The sequence below is a fragment of the Coregonus clupeaformis genome, chromosome 21, assembly GCF_020615455.1.
Source record: "Coregonus clupeaformis isolate EN_2021a chromosome 21, ASM2061545v1, whole genome shotgun sequence".
In the NCBI taxonomy this organism is placed as follows: Eukaryota; Metazoa; Chordata; class Actinopteri; order Salmoniformes; family Salmonidae; genus Coregonus; species Coregonus clupeaformis.
In genome coordinates, this window is record NC_059212.1 from 3,857,968 (window position 1) to 3,875,974 (window position 18,007).

The window sequence follows — 18,007 nt, forward strand, 5'->3', positions numbered from 1 at the left end:
AAAATGCGTGAAACCGCGGGTTCGATGGAAAGCCAACGTGTGGCACACACCTTGGTAATCTGTAAAGGTTTCTCCCCACAGTTGATGGTCTCATATATGGCCTTGTAGGCCTCCCTGCGCTTTGGAGACACTGAAAACCAGTTATAAGTCTCTCGTACCAAGTACTCCACACTGCGGCTTCCCGCATGCGCGATTCATTTGCAGTCTGGACGCAGAGGGGTGAACTCTGACTGCAGCTGGGAGGGACTGCTGCGCGAGGACTGGGCCGCCTGTCCCGCCCACGGCAGCGGGTCGGGGTGGGGGGGCTTCTCGGGGGTGGGGCCCGGCAGCACCCGCTGCTCGTTGAGAAGAGTAAGAATGATATATGCTTTCACGTCAGAGTCTCCAATAACACCAGAAAAAGTCGCTAAATTGGCAACACTGAGATTACGCAGTTTTGAATTGATACATTTCTATGGAAGCGTTTTAGGGAGGTTTTACTGGTTGCGTTCAAGGCAGTCTTTCTACTACAGTCGCGCTGCCCTAGTTATTAGACCTCATAACGCCAATATCTCAGGAAACACAAACATTTTAGCAGTTTATCATGTGCGACTGTAGTAAAGACGATTACGATAAAGACGATCTGCAACGCATCCATTCGTTTAGAGGAGGAGTTGTGTAGTGGTAGGAAAAGGCTGAACACTTTCTATCTACATAAATATTTTTAGTAGGTCAGAGTTTCGCTTTCACCCTCTACTCCACAGTGCTCTGTAAAGACTCCCCGGACAGAAATCGGTGAAATGGAGAGCAAGAAGGCAGTTTTGTTCAATCTGTGGGGGGTCGTGGTTTCTCCCAGACCCGCAGAAACTTTCCTCAAATTCGAAGAGACCCACAAACTCCCCAGGTAGGAATCAATATTTTTTCCAGCGGTGAGAGAGAGTGCAGAGTGCTGACAGACACTAAAACCTTACGCGCATACTTGGAACATAACACAAGCATGGGATAGCCCCGTTATTGTAGCCCCTTTTTACTTGTTCCGAATCATTCAGCAAACGGTTTTTACATGGCCTGAAGGTAACAGTATATAGAGGATTTTTTAAAAGATTCCCTCCAAAATTGCTCTAAAAAATCCTCTATATTCTGTTACCTTCAGGCCATGTAAAAACCGTTTGCTGAATGATTTTTTTTGCCATGGGGCAGAGACAGAAATGTGCAGTTTTGGAGCTAATCTCATGCTATTTTACACATTTTGCCATGAGGCTGTTTTAGTGCTCAGGGATTCTTGAAAGATGGGAGAATCTCAACTTTTTTCCCCACAAATATTTGTCTTAATTTAACCCAATTTGAAGTATATTGTCACGCCCTGGCTCTGGGGACCCTCGTATGTTGAGCCAGGGTGTTAATTTCTAGGTTTTGTAATTCTATGTTGGCCAGGGTGGCTCCCAATCAGAGACGGCTGTAGCTCGTTGTCTCTGATTGGGAGCCATACTTAGGTAGCCGTTAGGCATTCATTTGGTGTGGTTTCTTGTTCCGTGTTGGTTGGTGTATGTAACCAGGGACGTCCCGTTATCGTTTTGTTCGTGTGATCATTATTTAATAAATATGTTCGCATTCCACGCTGCGCCTTGGTCCTCTGTTCCTGACGATCGTGACAGAAGAAACCACCATAACTGGACCAAGGAGCCTGTCCAGGAGCCAACGCCAGAGAGGACTTGGAAGCAGAAGAGCGAGAGTTGGGCGAGAACTATGGAGGCCTGGTCCACGAGGAGGAGAGACACCCAGAACATTTTTAGGGGGGGCTCACGCCGTGGACGACGGGGCAGCAGGAGGCCGCAATATAGCGGTTAGTAGAGGAGGCCGCCAGGTTACGGGGGCCACTGGTTACAAAAGGGGAGGAAAGTGTAGAGGCACGGCGAGAGGTACTGGGGTGTGTTACCAGTCCGGTCCGGCCCGTTCCTGATCCCCGCGTAGGGCCAGTGGTGTGTGTCCCCAGTAAGGTCCGGCCTGTTCCTGTCCCTCGTACCGAGTCAGTGGTGCGTTTCGTCAGCCCAGCTCGGCCCGTTCCTGCTCCCCGCACCAAGTCAGTGGTGCGCTTCGTCAGCCCGGCTCGGCCCGTTCCTGCTCCCCGCACCAAGTCAGTGGTGCGTTTCGTCAGCCCGGCTCGGCCCGCTCCTGCTCCCCACACCAAGCCAGTAGTGTGCGTCGTCAGTACGGCACAGCCCTTGCCTGTTCCACCGGTGCCTGGGTCGGCACGGGTCAGCTGCGTCACGCCGGAGCTAGAGCAATCCGCTCCACCAGTGTTCAGTTCAGCTCCGGTCAGCAGGGCCAGACCGGACCAGGGGTACTTTGGGGGGTTAGAGAAGGAGTGGGGGTCATGCCCGGAGCCGGATCCGCCGCCGAGGCGGAGTGCCCACCCGGTCCCTCCCCTGTTGTGTTTGGTTGGCGCGGTCGGAGTCCGCGCCTTTGGGGGGTACTGTCACGCCCTGGCTCTGGGGACTCTCGTATGTTGAGCCAGGGTGTTAATTTCTAGGTTTTGTAATTCTATGTTGGCCAGGGTGGCTCCCAATCAGAGACGGCTGTAGCTCGTTGTCTCTGATTGGGAGCCATACTTAGGTAGCCGTTAGGCATTCATTTGGTGTGGTTTCTTGTTCCGTGTTGGCTGGTGTATGTAACCAGGGACGTCACGTTATCGTTTTGTTGTTTTGTTCGTGTGATCATTATTGAATAAATATGTTCGCATTCCACGCTGCGCCTTGGTCCTCTGTTCCCGACGATCGTGATATATATATTTTGATAGACCAAAGTATCAGCTATCACACCATGATATCACACCCCCCCCCACAAAGAAATGTCTTCATAAAATGCAACTAACTGGATTTATGTTAACTCTGTCAGACACCATAAAAGGCATTTGATTTATTATTAATAATTATTGTCCAACTATTATTATTATTAATAATTAATTATTATTATTAGTTTATTAATTATTATTGTTTAAAGGCCTTGATTGTTTAATTCTAATATTTAGATTATTCAAATATTGTAATAATACTATATAATATAGTACTAAAATATATATATATATATATATATATATATATATAATATAGTACTAAATATTCTAATACATATCAACAAGTAGTTTTTTTGTGTTTGAAGCACTATTAAATTCTCCAGGGCAAATTTCATTAGCATTTTGGCACCTTTTTCTAGATTTAGAACATAAAACAACATTATTTATAATGCAGATGTTGTCCCTTCGGTCTAGAACAGTGAATACAGTGCATTCGGAAAGTATTCAGACCCCTTGACTTTTTCCAAATTTTGTTACGTTACAGCCTTATTCTAAATTGATAAAATTATTACTTTTCTCATCATTCTACACACAATACCCTCTAAGACAAAGCAAAAACTGGTTTTTAGAAATCTTTGTATTCAGACCCTTTGCTATGAGACTCCAAATTGAGCTCAGGTGCATCCTGCTTCCATTTATCATCCTTGAGATGTTTCTACAACTTGATTGGAGTCCACCTGTGGTAAAATCAATTGATTGGGCATGATTTGGAAAGGCACACACCTGTCTGTATAAGGTCCCACAGTTGACAGTGCATGTCAGAGCAAAAACCAAGCCATGAGGTCGAAGGAAATGTCCTAGAGCTCCGAGACAGGATTGTGTCGAGGCACAGATCTGGGGAAGGGTACCAATCTTTTTTGGCAGCATTGAAGGTCCCCAAGAACACAGTGGCCTCCATCATTCTTAAATGGAAGAAGTTTGGAACCACCAAGACTCTTCCTAGAGCTGGCCGACCCAGCCAAACTGAGCAATCGGGGGAGAAGGGCCTTGGTCAGGGAGGTGACCAAGAACACGATGGTCACTCTGACAGAGCTCTAGAGTTCCTCTGTGGAGAAGGGAGAACCTTCCATAAGGAAAACCATCTCTGCAGCACTCCACCAACTGGGCATTTATGGTAGAGTGGCCAGATGGAAACCACTCCTCAGTAAAAGGCACATGACAGCCCGCTTGGAGTTTTCCAAAAGGCACGTAAAGGACTCTGAGAAACAAGATTCTCTGGTCTGATGAAACCAAAATTGAACTCTTTGGCCTGAATGCCAAGCGTCACGTCTGGAGGAAACCTGGCACCATCCCTATGGTGAAGCATGGTGGTGGCAGCATCATGCTGTGGGGATGTTTTTCAGCGGCAGGGACCGGGAGACTAGTCAGGATCGAGGGAAAGATGAACGGAGCAAAGTACAGAGAGATCCTTGATGAAAACCTGCTCCAGAGCGCTCAGGACCTCAGATTGGGGCGAAGGTTCACCTTCCAACAGGACAATGACCCTAAGCACACAGCCAAGACAATGCAGGAGTGGCTTCGGTACAAGTCTCTGAATGTCCTTGAGTGTTACCCAGCCAAAGCCCGGACTTGAACCCGATCGAACATCTCTGGAGAGAACTAAACATAGCTGTGCAGCGACGCTCCCCAACCAACCTGATAGAGCTTGAGAGGATCTGCAGAGAAGAATGGGAGAAACTCCCCAAATACAGGTGTGCCAAGCTTGTAGTGTCATACCCAAGAAGACTCAAGGCTGTAATCGCTGCCAAAGGTGTTTCAACAAAGTACTGAGTAAAGGGTCTGAATACTTATGTAAATGTAATATATCCTGTTTTTATTTGTAATACATATGCAAAAATGTCTAAACCTGTTTTTGCTTCGTCATTATGTGGTATTGTGTGTAGCTTGATGAAAAGAAACTAACAATTTAATCCATTTTAGATTAAGGCTGTGTAACAAAATGTGGAAAAAGTCAAGGGGTCTGAATACTTTCCAAATACACTGTACTGCAATTGTTTAAGCATACAGTATGTTGCAGAACAATGATTACAATATGTTTTCAGAATATTTCCCCAAAAATTGTTTTTAAGGGCGTAAGCCATCAATGACAGCATTGACAAACCACTGACAGAGGTTCAATACATACATTTGTAAAATATGGAAAATTATTATTTTGAAAATCCCCAATAAAAAACACAACCATTCTTTCAGCACTAATTAATCTGACGGAGTTGATGTTTTACGGAGTTGAGTGGTATACACAGTAACAATTGAGTTTTTCCTCAGTTGTTTTATGACTCAAAAACCTAATTAAATGTAACATATTTGAACCAAAATTCATATTATTTTTTAATCAGGCAGATTGAGTTGACAGTTTATGGTTGTGACCATGGGAATTCCATTATTGTTTGTTTAAATCTATCCAAAAGTAGATAACTTTACAGATCATGAGTGGTCTTGTTGCACTACATGTAATGAGGACATGAAGAAGGGGTCCCTATGATATAGCTGACCCTGCTCATTCCTGATTGATTTAGGATTTTAGACAAATCTGACAGAGTTGACCACATCTCTGGACACATCTTTTAGGAATCAAAGTTTTGAGATAAATATTCTTTAAAGTCACAGAGAGAAACTACATACCATAATTTTTTCGATTAATATCCTTTATTGACAGTTTGTGTTATATTTTAAACACTTTTCTGGAGAGTTTGAAATTGGGATCCTTTGCTCTGGACAAGGGCATTTCCAGGCAATATTTATAGTATTTAGAAAATTGCAAAAATTAATATTTTCCCGGACAAGGATTGTCCCGCCTTTCAAGAATCCTTGAGCTAATTTCCTGCTATTCTATACATTTTGTCATGAGGCTGATTCTTTTTATGTTGCAGTTTTAAAGCTAATTGCCTGTAATTCCCCCCCAAAAAATCATAGCATATGCCGTGCTATGCCAGTGACAGACAGACAGATTGTATGTGTGGTGCGTGCAATATACTTGGTGTGTAAATGTATGGTTATGTTCTGGTTTAGTGGTTTTCTGGAGAAGTTGGTGAGAAACGAGGACAGCGCCATGCAACGCGCAGAGAGGGGTAAACTCACACTCTCTCAGGTTAGTTACACACACACACACACACACACACACAGGTAGCTTACACAGACAAATAACGTCAAGTTCAAACCACTAACGTGGTCAGAACTCAGTTACCAAGCTGTTAACTCCAAAAGTTCAAGATCTTGATAATTGTTTCCTCAATGACCCCTAGAACTGGTACAAACATAAATAATATAGCCTATATTATAATCCACGGAAATGTACCTTCTATTGAAATGTGCCTTCTATTGAAATGTGCCTTCTATAGAGGTCCTGGATGGCTTCCTGCCATCCAGGACCTCTATACCAGGCGGTGTCAGAGGAAGGCCCTCAAAATTGTCAAAGACTCCAGCCACCCTAGTTATAGACTGTTCTCTCTGCTACCGCACGGCAAGCGGTACCGGAGTGCCAAGTCTAGGTCCAAAAGACTTCTCAACAGCTTCTACCCCCAAGCCATAAGACTCCTGAACAGCTAATCATGGCTACCCAGACTATTTACACTGCCCCCCCCACCCCATCTTTTTATGCTGCTGCTACTCTGTTAATTATTTATGCATAGTCACTTTAACTCTACCCACATGTACATATTACTTCAACTACCTCAACTAGCCGGTGCCCCCCGGCACATTGACTCTGCACCGGTACCCCCCTGTATATATATAGCCTCCCTACTGTTATTTTATTTTACTTCTGCTCTTTTTTTCTCAACACTTTTTTGTTGTTGTTTTATTTTACTTATTAAAAATAAATGCACTGTTGGTTAAGGGCTGTAAGTAAGCATTTCACTGTAATGTCTGCACCTGTTGTATTCGGCGCATGTGGCCAATAAAATTTGATTTGATTTGAAATGTTCCTTCCATGGAAATTATCGCATCACCTTGTATGACAAGTGACAAGTGATGTCAAGTCAGATTGTGTGTGTGTGTGTGTGTGTGTGTGTGTGTAGATGATCCCAGAGCTTGATGCAGAGTGTGTGAGTGCAGCGTCAGACCAGAAGGTCAGTCTTCCTGCTGGGTTCTCTGTTAAGAGCCTGTTGGAGGAAGTCAGAGACTCGGCCACGATCAACACACACATTCTGCAGACCGTAGCAACGCTCCGCAGACAAGGTAACACACACACACACACACACACACACACATCTGAAACACCGCAGACAAAGGTAACACACACACACAAACACACACATCTGAAACACTGCAGACAAGGTAACACACACACACACAAACAAACACACACATCTGAAACACAGAGTCCACCTTGTACATTCTAAGGTCACATTCCATATCGTGCCTCCTTGTGTTTCCTGTCAGGGTTATTGACAGGTGTGTTGGCCAACCAGTGGGTGGATGACAGTGGGTGTGGAGATAGCTCTGGCCGGCTCCTCTCTCTGCTGGGCGGCCATTTTGATGTGGTGCTACAGTCCTGTCGTACCGGCCTCAGGGTCCCAGAGACCGACCTGTTCACCTCCGCTCTCACACAGCTGGGAGTAACTCCTAAACAGGTTCACACACACTGGGACGAATGCACACACACACACACACACACAGACACACACACACACACACACAATCTGACTTGTCATCACTTGTCACTTGTCATACAAGGTGATGCAAGAATTTCCATGGAAGGAACATGAGGTAGAGGTGACCTGTCTGTCTATAAAGGCTGTTCTGCAGATCATAGCACATATTATAACTTTATTAAAGAGTCAAATTAAATGTGTGCACATACATTATCTTATTATCTTTGATCATGTTAGCAACAACAACTGATATCAATGTCTTGGAGTCACTGCTTGGAGCTTCCATGGAAAACATGAAATCATCTAAGTTGTAGATGTTGTTACATTCCTAAAACCACCCACACCCATCCCTTCACAAAGCTCTGTCTGCACACGGCCCTAGAAACCAAATCTGACCTTCCTGTGTAGAGTCGCTCTCAGCTATTGTCTCTGACAATGACATTGCTCATCCATATATTTATATATTCCTATTCCATTCCTTTACTTCAATTTGTGTGTATTAGGTATTTGTTGTGGAACTGTTAGCTATTACTTGCTAGATATTGCTGCGCTGTCAGAACTAGAAGCACAAGCGTTTCGCTACACTCGCAATAACATCTGCTAACCATGTGTATGTGACCAATACATTTGATTTTAATTAACAACAGAAAGTTATGTGTCATAGTTCAGACTTCTTTGGTAGTTCTTAGAAACATTATCTTCCTCCTCCTCTCTCTCCCTTCCCTCTGATGCTCTGTTCTCTGTTCTCTATTTCTATTTCTATTTCTATTCTCTCTTCTCTCTTTCTCTCTCTCTCTTCTCTCTTCTCTCTTCTCTCTTCTCTCTTCTCTCTTCTCTCTTCTCTCTCTCTTCTCTCTTCTCTCTTCTCTCTTCTCTCTCCTCTCCTCTCCTCTCCTCTCCTCTCCTCTCCTCTCCTCTCCTCTCCTCTCCTCTCCTCTCCTCTCCTCTCCTCTCCTCTCCTATTTTCTCTCTTGTTGTAAGTGGACAACTGACCTGTCAGTCTATACTTCAGGCTCTGTGGTTGGCTGATGATGAGGAGGGGGTGGGAGCAGCAGAGGCAGTAGGTATGACAGCTGTTCTGGTGAAGAACCTGCCTGAAGCTCTGAAACAAGTAGAGACCTTCACTGGAGTACAGGTAACACACACACACACACCAACATGTTGGAGCTTCTATTGTCCGTGACAATGTCTTTGAGTAGGTGACAATTATTTTGCAGATTTGCAGTAATCAGCTGCCATATTTATTGTCACCGACTCGCCGATACAATCGCTAGCTGCAGTATTCCAATCTCCTGTTTTGATTTAGTATGTGTGTGTTCCAGGTGGTAACAGGGGAAAGCTACCCAGCCTCTTGCAACCCAGAAGAAGTTTCTCATGGATATGTCACCATCAAGGTGACAACCCCCCCCCCACACACACACACACACAGTGCAGACAATGCTGTATGTAGAATAAAGTGTGTACATGATTACACAGTGGTTTTGAAGCTTGTTCAACCATGTTCAACCCTCTCTCTCTCTCCCTCTCTCTCTCTCTCTCTCTCTCTCTCTCTCTCTCTCTCTCTCTCTTGTCTCTCTCTCTCTCTCTCTGTCTCTCTGTCTCTCTGTCTCTCTCTGTGTAATCTGAGGGAAGTATGTGTCTCTAATGTGGTCATACAGTGGGGAAAAAAAGTATTTAGTCAGCCACCAATTGTGCAAGTTCTCCCACTTAAAAAGATGAGAGAGGCCTGTAATTTTCATCATAGGGACACGTCAACTATGACAGACAAAATGAGGAAAAAAAATCCAGAAAATCACATTGTAGGATTTTTAATGAATTTATTTGCAAATTATGGTGGAAAATAAGTATTTGGTCAATAACAAAAGTTTCTCAATACTTTGTTATATACCCCTTAGTTGGCAATGACACAGGTCAAACGTTTTCTGTAAGTCTTCACAAGGTTTTCACACACTGTTGCTGGTATTTTGGCCCATTCCTCCATGCAGATCTCCTCTAGAGCAGTGATGTTTTGGGGCTGTCGCTGGGCAACACGGACTTTCAACTCCCTCCAAAGATTTTCTATGGGGTTGAGATCTGGAGACTCCAGGACCTTGAAATGCTTCTTACGAAGCCACTCCTTCATTGCCCGGGCGGTGTGTTTGGGATCATTGTCATGCTGAAAGACCCAGCCACGTTTCATCTTCAATGCCCTTGCTGATGGAAGGAGGTTTTCACTCAAAATCTCACGATACATGGCCCCATTCATTCTTTCCTTTACACGGATCAGTCGTCCTGGTCCCTTTGCAGAAAAACAGCCCCAAAGTATAATGTTTTCACTCCCATGCTTCACAGTAGGTATGTTGTTCTTTGGATGCAACTCAGCATTCTTTGTCCTCCAAACACGACGAGTTGAGTTTTTACCAAAAAGTTATATTTTGGTTTCATCTGACCATATGACATTCTCCCAATCCTCTTCTGGATGCACTCTAGCAAACTTCAGACGGGCCTGGACATGTACTGGCTTAAGCAGGGGGACACGTCTAGCACTGCAGGATTTGAGTCCCTGGCGGCGTAGTGTGTTACTGATGGTAGGCTTTGTTACTTTGGTCCCAGCTCTCTGCAGGTCATTCACTAGGTCCCCCCGTGTGGTTCTGGGATTTTTGCTCACCGTTCTTGTGATCATTTTGACCCCACGGGGTGAGATCTTGCGTGGAGCCCCAGATCGAGGGAGATTATCAGTGGTCTTGTATGTCTTCCATTTCCTAATAATTGCTCCCACAGTTGATTTCTTCAAACCAAGCTGCTTACCTATTGCAGATTCAGTCTTCCCAGCCTGGTGCAGGTCTACAATTTTGTTTCTGGTGTCCTTTGACAGCTCTTTGGTCTTGGCTATAGTGGAGTTTGGAGTGTGACTGTTTGAGGTTGTGGACAGGTGTCTTTTATACTGATAACAAGTTCAAACAGGTGCCATTAATACAGGTAACGAGTGGAGGACAGAGGAGCCTCTTAAAGAAGAAGTTACAGGTCTGTGAGAGCCAGAAATCTTGCTTGTTTGTAGGTGACCAAATACTTATTTTCCACCATAATTTGCAAATAAATTCATTAAAAATCCTACAATGTGATTTTCTGGATTTTCTTTTCTCAATTTGTCTGTCATAGTTGACGTGTACCTATGATGAAAATTACAGGCCTCTCTCATCTTTTTAAGTGGGAGAACTTGCACAATTGGTGGCTGACTAAATACTTTTTTTCCCCACTGTACATTTGACAGGAAGTTAGGAAGTGCAGCTCAGTTTCCACCTCATTTTGTGGGCAGTGTGCACATAGTCTGTCTTCTCTTGAGAGCCAGGTCTGCCTTCGGTGGCCTTTCTCAATAGCAAGGCTGTGCTCACTGAGTCTGTACATAGTCAAAGCTTTCCTTAAGTTTGGGTCAGTCACAGTAGTCAGGTATTATGCCACTGTGTACTCTCTGTTTAGGGCCAAATAGCATTCTAGTTTGCTCTGTTTTTGTAAATTCTCTCTCCTCTCCTCTCCTCTCCTCTCCTCTCCTCTCCTCTCCTCTCCTCTCCTCTCCTCTCCTCTCCTCTCCTCTCCTCTCCGTCTCCGTCTCCGTCTCCGTCTCCGTCTCCGTCTCCGTCTCTAGCCCGGTGTAAAGCTGCACTTTGTGGAGATGGGGGCGGGGCCTCCAGTCATGCTGTGTCATGGCTTCCCTGAGAGCTGGTATTCCTGGAGATATCAGGTAAACACACACATACTACTCACACACACTCCCTCTCTCTGTCTCTCTCTCTCTCTCTCTCTCTCTCTCTCTCTCTCTCTCTCTCTCTCTCTCTCTCTCTCTCTCTCTCTCTCTCTCTCTCTCTCTCTCTCTCTCTCTCTCTCTCTCTCTCTCTCTCTCTCTCTCAATTTCAATTTAAGGGGCTTTATTGGCATGGGAAACATATGTTTACGTTGCCAAAGCAAATTAAATAGATCATAAACAAAAGGGAAATAGACAAGGGAAACATTAGTAAACATTACAGAAAGTTTTAACAGAATAAAGACATTTAAAATGTTAAATTATTTCATATTATGTAGCAAAGTACAAATAGTTAAAGTACAAAAGGGAAAATAAACATAAATATGGGTTGTATTTACAATGGTGTTTGTTCTTCACTGGTTGCCCTTTTCTTGTGGCAACAGGTCACAAATATAGCTGCTGTGATTGCACACTGGTATTTCACCCAAAAGATATGGGAGTTTAACAAAATTGGATTTGTTTTCGAATTCTTTGTGGGTCTGTGTAATCTGAGGGAAATATGTGTCTCTAATATGGTCATACATTTGGCAGGAGGTTAGGAAGTGCAGCTCAGTTTCCACCTCATTTTGTGTACAGTGTGCACATAGCCTGTCTTCTCTTGAGAGCCAGGTCTGCCTACGGCGGCCTTTCTCAGTAGGAAGTCTATGCTCACTGAGTCTGTACATAGTCAAAGATTTCTTTAATTTTGGGTCAGTCACGGTGGTCAGGTATTCTGCCACTGTGTACTTTCTGTTTAGGGCCAAATAGCATTCTAGCTTGCTCTGTTGTTTTTGTTTTCTCATGATTTGGTTGGGTCTAATTGTGTTGCTGTCCTGGGGTTATGTGGGGTCTGTTTGTCTCTCTATATCTCTGTCTGTCAGATCCCAGCTCTAGCTGATGCAGGGTTTAGAGTGTTGTCTCTGGACATGAAGGGCTATGGAGAGTCTACGGCTCCACCAGGTTAGTGTGTGTGTGTGTGTGTGTGTGTGTGTGTTGACATTGACCAAGTGCTGTGTGTTCACCACTTCCTTCTCATTTGTATTAATGTATACCTTCCATCTTTCCAGTTACACTACATGACCAAAAGTATATGGACAGCTGCTTGTCCAACAGTTGGTCCCCCTTTTTAATGCTATATCAGCCTCCACTCTTCTGGGAAGGCTTTCCATCAGATGTTGAAACATTGCTGCGGGGACTTGCTTCCATTCAGCCACAAGAGCATTAGTGAGGTCGGCACTGATGTTAGGGCGATTAGGCCCTGGCTCGCAGTCGGCGTTCCAATTCATCCCAAAGGTGTTCGACGGGGTTGAGGTCAGGGCTCTGTGCAGGCCAGTCAAGTTCTTCCACACCGAACTCGACAAACCATTTCTGTATGGACCTCGCTTTGTGCACGGGGGCATTGTCATGCTGAATCAGGAAAAGGGCCTTCCCCAAACTGTTGCCACAAAGTTGGAAGCACAGAATCGTCTAGAATGTAATTGTTTGCTGTAGCGTTAAGATTTCCCTTCACTGGAACTAAGGGGCCCAAACCACGAAAAACAGCCCCAGACCATTATTTCTCCTCCACCAGACTTTACAGTGGGCACTATGCATTGGGGCAGGTAGCGTTCTCCTGGCATCCACCAAACCCAGTTTCGTCCATCGGACTGCCAAATGGTGAAGCGTGATTCATCACTCCAGAGAACGCATTTTCACTGCTCCAGAGTCCAATGACAGAGAGCATTACACAACTCCAGCCGACGCTTGGCATTGCGCATGATGATCTTAGGCTTGTGTGCAGCTTCTCGGCCATGGAAACCCATTTCATGAAGCTCCTGACGAACAGTTCTTGTGCTGACTTTGCTTCCAGAGGAACTCGGAAGTGAGTGTTGCAACCGAGGACAGACGACTTTTACACACTACAGTGAGGGGAAAAAAGTATTTGATCCCCTGCTGATTTTGTATGTTTGCCCACTGACAAAGATATGATCAGTCTATAATTTTAATGGTAGGTTTATTTGAACAGTGAGAGACAGAATAACAAAAAAAAAATCCAGAGCCACTCCTTTGTTGCCTTGGCCGTGTGTTTTGGGTCATTGTCATGCTGGAATACCCATCCAAGTCCCATTTTCAATGCCCTGGCTGAGGGAAGGAGGTTCTCACCCAAGAATTGACGGTACATGGCCCCGTCCATCGTCCCTGTGATGCAGTGAAGTTGTCCTGTCCCCTTAGCAGATAAACACCCCCAAAGCATAATGTTTCCACCTCCATGTTTGACGGTGTGGATGGTGTTCTTGGGGTCATAGGCAGCATTCCTCCTCCTCCAAACACGGCGAGTTGAGTTGATGCCAAAGAGCTCCATTTTGGTCTCATCTGATCACAACACTTTCACCCAGTTCTCCTCTGAATCATTCAGATGTTCATTAGCAAACTTCAGACAGCCCTGTATATGTGCTTTCTTGAGCAGGGAGACATTGCGGGCGCTGCAGGATTTCAGTCCTTCACGGCGTAGTGTGTTACCAATTGTTTTCTTGGTGACTATGGTCCCAGCTGCCTTGAGATCATTGACAAGATCCTCCCGTGTAGTTCTGGGCTGATTCCTCACCGTTCTCATGATCATTGCAGCTCCACGAGGTGAGATCTTGCATGGAGCCCCAGGCCGAGGGAGATTGACAGTTCTTTTGTGTTTCATCCATTTGCTAATAATCGCACCAACTGTTGTCACCTTCTCACCTAGCTGCTTGGCGATGGTCTTGTAGCCCATTCCAGCCTTGTGTAGGTCTACAATCTTGTCCCTGACATCCTTGGAGAGCTCTTTGGTCTTGGCTGTGTTTGGAATCTGATTGATTGATTGCTTCTGTGGACAGGTGTCTTTTATACAGGTAACAAACTGAGATTAGGAGCACTCCTTTTAAGAGTGTGCTCCTAATCTCAGCTCGTTACCTGTATAAAAGACACCTGGGAGCCAGAAATCTTTCTGATTGAGAGGGGGTCAAATACTTATTTCCCTCATTAAAATGCAAATCAATTTATAACATTTTTGACATGCGTTTTTCTGGATTTTTTTTTTGTTATTCTGTCTCTCACTGTTCAAATAAATCTACCATTAAAATGATAGACTGATAATTTCTTTGTCAGTGGCCAAACGTACAAAATCAGCAGGGGATCAAATACTTTTTTCCCTCACTGTATGTGCTTCAGCACTCGGCAGTCCCGTTCTGTGAGCTTGTGTTGTCCACATACTGTTGGCCATGTAGTGTATGTGACTGAAGACATGTACACATTAGAGATTACAGTTATGTGACTGAAGACATGGATACATTAGAGATTACAGTTATGTGACTGAAGACATGGACACATTAGAGATTACAGTTATGTGACTGTAGACGTGCACATTAGAGATTACAGTTATGTGACTGAAGACATGTACACGTTAGAGTTTAGAGTTATGTGACTGAAGACATGGACACATTAGAGATTACAGTTATGTGACTGAAGACATGGACACATTAGAGATTACAGTTATGTGACTGAAGACATGTACACGTTAGAGTTTAGAGTTATGTGACTGAAGACATGGACACATTAGAGATTACAGTTATGTGACTGAAGACATGGACACATTAGAGATTACAGTTATGTGACTGAAGACATGTACACGTTAGAGTTTAGATTTATGTGACTGAAGACATGGACACATTAGAGATTACAGTTATGTGACTGAAGACATGGACACATTAGAGATTACAGTTATGTGACTGAAGACATGGACACATTAGAGATTACAGTTATGTGACTGAAGACATGGACACATTAGAGATTACAGTTATGTGACTGAAGACATGGACACATTAGAGATTACAGTTATGTGACTGAAGACACATCTTGTTCTCTGCAGTTTCAAGGTTTCCCATGTCTCCCTGTATCTTTATACAACATAATAACACCATCGTCATTACAGACCAGATTGATTTATTAACATTTCAGTAACACTCTCTCTCTCTCTCGCTTTCACCCTCTCGCTTTCACCCTCTCTCTCTCTACAGATATAGAGGGGTACTCACAGGAACAGATCTGCCAGGTAAGGGGCGTGCACACACACAGACACACACAAACACACAGACACACACACAACATATTCTCTTGCTCCTTGATGTGATTGTAATGGTTTGCTGTATGTTCTTATCTCTAGGATCTTGTGACGTTCATGGATAAAATGGTGAGTCCTGGTCTGTAGCTCTGGTCCTGGTCTGTAGCTCTGGTCCTGGTCTGTAGCTCTGGTCTGTAGCTCTGGTCCTGGTCTGTAGCTCTGGTCCTGGTCTGTAGCTCTGGTCCTGGTCTGTAGCTCTGGTCCTGGTCTGTAGCTCTGGTCTGTAGCTTTGGTCCTGGTCTGTAGCTCTGGTCTGTAGCTCTGGTCCTGGTCTGTAGCTCTGGTCCTGGTCTGTAGCTCTGGTGCTGGTCTGTAGCTCTGGTCCTGGTCTGTAGCTCTGGTCTGTAGCTCTGGTCCTGGTCTGTAGCTCTGGTCTGTAGCTTTGGTCCTGGTCTGTAGCTCTGGTCTGTAGCTCTGGTCCTGGTCTGTAGCTCTGGTCTGTAGCTCTGGTCCTGGTCTGTAGCTCTGGTCCTGGTCTGTAGCTCTGGTCTGTAGCTCTGGTCCTGGTCTGTAGCTCTGGTCCTGGTCTGTAGCTCTGGTCCTGGTCTGAACACCTGCTACTCTACAGGAAGAGTTGAACATTTCCTTTAACACCCCCCTCTCTCTCTCTCTCTCTCTCTCTGTCTCTGTCTCTGTCTCTGTCTCTGTCTCTGTCTCTGTCTCTCTCTCTCTCTCTCTCTCTCTCTCTCTCTCACTGTCTCACTGTCTCTCTCTCTGTCTCTTCCTCTGTCTCTCTCTTTCTAAATCTCTGTCTCTCTCAGGGTATTCCCCAGGTGACTCTGGTTGGTCATGATTGGGGTGGATCTGTGGTCTGGAACATGGCACAGTGTCATCCAGAGAGAGTCAGGTACAGACCAACATACGGTGCCTTCTGAAAGTTTTCAGACCCCTTCACTTTTTACACATTTTGTTACGTTACAACCTTATTCTAAAATTGATTAAATTGTATTTTTTCCTTGTCAATCTACACACAATACCCCATAATGACAAAGTGAAAACAGGTTTTTAGACATTTTTGCAAATCTATTAAAAATAACAAACTGAAATATGACATTTACATACGTTTTCAGTCCCTTTACTCAGTACTTTGTTGAAGCACATCTGGCAGCGATTACAGCCTCAAGTCTTCTTGGGTATGATGCTACAAGCTTGGCACACCTGTATTTGGGGAGTTTGTCCCGTTCTTCTCTGCAGATCCTCTCAAGCTCTGTCAGGTTGGTTGGGGAGCGTCGCTGCACAGCTATTTTCAGGTCTCTCCAGAGATGTTCGATCGGATTCAAGTCCGGGCTCTTGCTGGGCCACTCAAGGACATTCTGAGATTTGTCCCGAAGCCACTCTTGCGTTGTCTTGGCTGTGTGCTTAGGGTCATTGTCCTGTTGGAAGGTGAACCTTCGCCCCAGTCTGAGGTCCTGAGTGCTCTGGAGCAGGTTTTCATCAAGGATCTCTCTGTACTTTGCTCCGTTCATCTTTCCCTTAGTCCTGACTAGTCTCCCAGTCCCTGCCTCTGAAAAACATCCCCACAGCATGATGCTGCCACCACCATGCTTCACCGTAGGGATGGTGCCAGGTTTCCTCCAGACGTGACGCTTGGCATTCAGGCCAAAGAGTTCAATCTTGGTTCCATCAGACCAGATAATCTTTTTTCTCATGGTCTGAGAGTCCTTTAGGTGCCTTTTGGCAAACTCCAAGCGGGCTGTCATGTGCCTTTTACTGAGGAGTGGCTTCCATCTGGCCACTCTACCATAAAAGTCTGATTGGTGGAGTGCTGCATAGATGGTTGTCCTTCTGGAAGGTTCTCCCATCTCCACAGAGGAACTCTGGAGGTCTGTCAGTGTAACCATCAGGTTTTTGGTCACCTCCCTGACCAAGGCCATTCTCCCCCGATTGCTCAGTTTGGTCGGGCGGCCAGCTCTAGAAAGAGTCTTGGTGGTTCCAAACTTCTTCCGTTTAAGAATGATGGAGGCCACTGTGTTCTTGGGGACCCTCAATACTGCAGAAATGTTTTGGTACCCTTCCCCAGATCTGTGCCTCAACACAATCCTGTCTCGGAGCTCTACGGACAATTCCTTCGACCTCTTGGCTTGGTTTTTGCTCTGACATGCACTGTCAACTGTGGGACCTTATATAGACAGGTGTGTGCCTTTCCAAATCATGTCCAATCAATTGAATTTACCACAGGTGGACTCCAATCAAGTTGTAGAAACATCTCAAGGATGATCAACGGAAACAGGATGCACCTGAGCTCAATTTTAAGTCTAATAGTAAAGGGTCTGAATACTTATGTAAGGTATTTTTTGTTTTTAAATTTTAAACAAATGTGCAAACATTTGTCATTATGGGGTATTGTGTGTAGATCGATGAGGAACAAACATTTATTTAATCAATTTTAGAATAAGGCTGTAACGTAACAAAATGTGAAAAAAGGGAAGGGGGTCTGAATACTTTCCAGATGCACTGTACACACACACACACATAAACAAGTTAATGTAAGGAATTAAACCCTTATTGTGTGTGTTTGTGCAGAGCGGTAGCTTCTCTGAACACCCCTCTGTTCCCTGTGGACCCCTCCAAGGATCCAATGGAGTTCATGAAGACTGTGCCCATCTTTGACTACCAACTCTACTTCCAGAAACCCGTGAGAGAGAGAGAGAGAGAGAGAGAGAGAGAGAGAGAGAGAGAGAGAGAGAGAGAGAGAG

At 44.8% G+C, this 18,007-nt stretch overlaps 1 protein-coding gene across 1 annotated transcript in view; it reads left to right on the plus strand.

Moving 5' to 3' along the window:
* Positions 1–385: 385 nt before the first annotated feature.
* Positions 386–18,007, plus strand: part of ephx2 (epoxide hydrolase 2, cytoplasmic) — a 35,335-nt gene continuing 17,713 nt past the window's right edge. The window contains exons 1-12 of the mRNA XM_041847281.2: positions 386–883; positions 5,843–5,921; positions 6,850–7,009; positions 7,214–7,404; positions 8,438–8,560; positions 8,748–8,819; positions 11,048–11,143; positions 12,064–12,142; positions 15,208–15,242; positions 15,354–15,380; positions 16,073–16,158; positions 17,835–17,946. Of these exons, the coding sequence (XP_041703215.2) occupies positions 780–883; positions 5,843–5,921; positions 6,850–7,009; positions 7,214–7,404; positions 8,438–8,560; positions 8,748–8,819; positions 11,048–11,143; positions 12,064–12,142; positions 15,208–15,242; positions 15,354–15,380; positions 16,073–16,158; positions 17,835–17,946 (1,164 nt within the window). The 5' untranslated portion in view covers positions 386–779. The remainder of the gene's footprint in view (positions 884–5,842; positions 5,922–6,849; positions 7,010–7,213; positions 7,405–8,437; positions 8,561–8,747; positions 8,820–11,047; positions 11,144–12,063; positions 12,143–15,207; positions 15,243–15,353; positions 15,381–16,072; positions 16,159–17,834; positions 17,947–18,007) is intronic.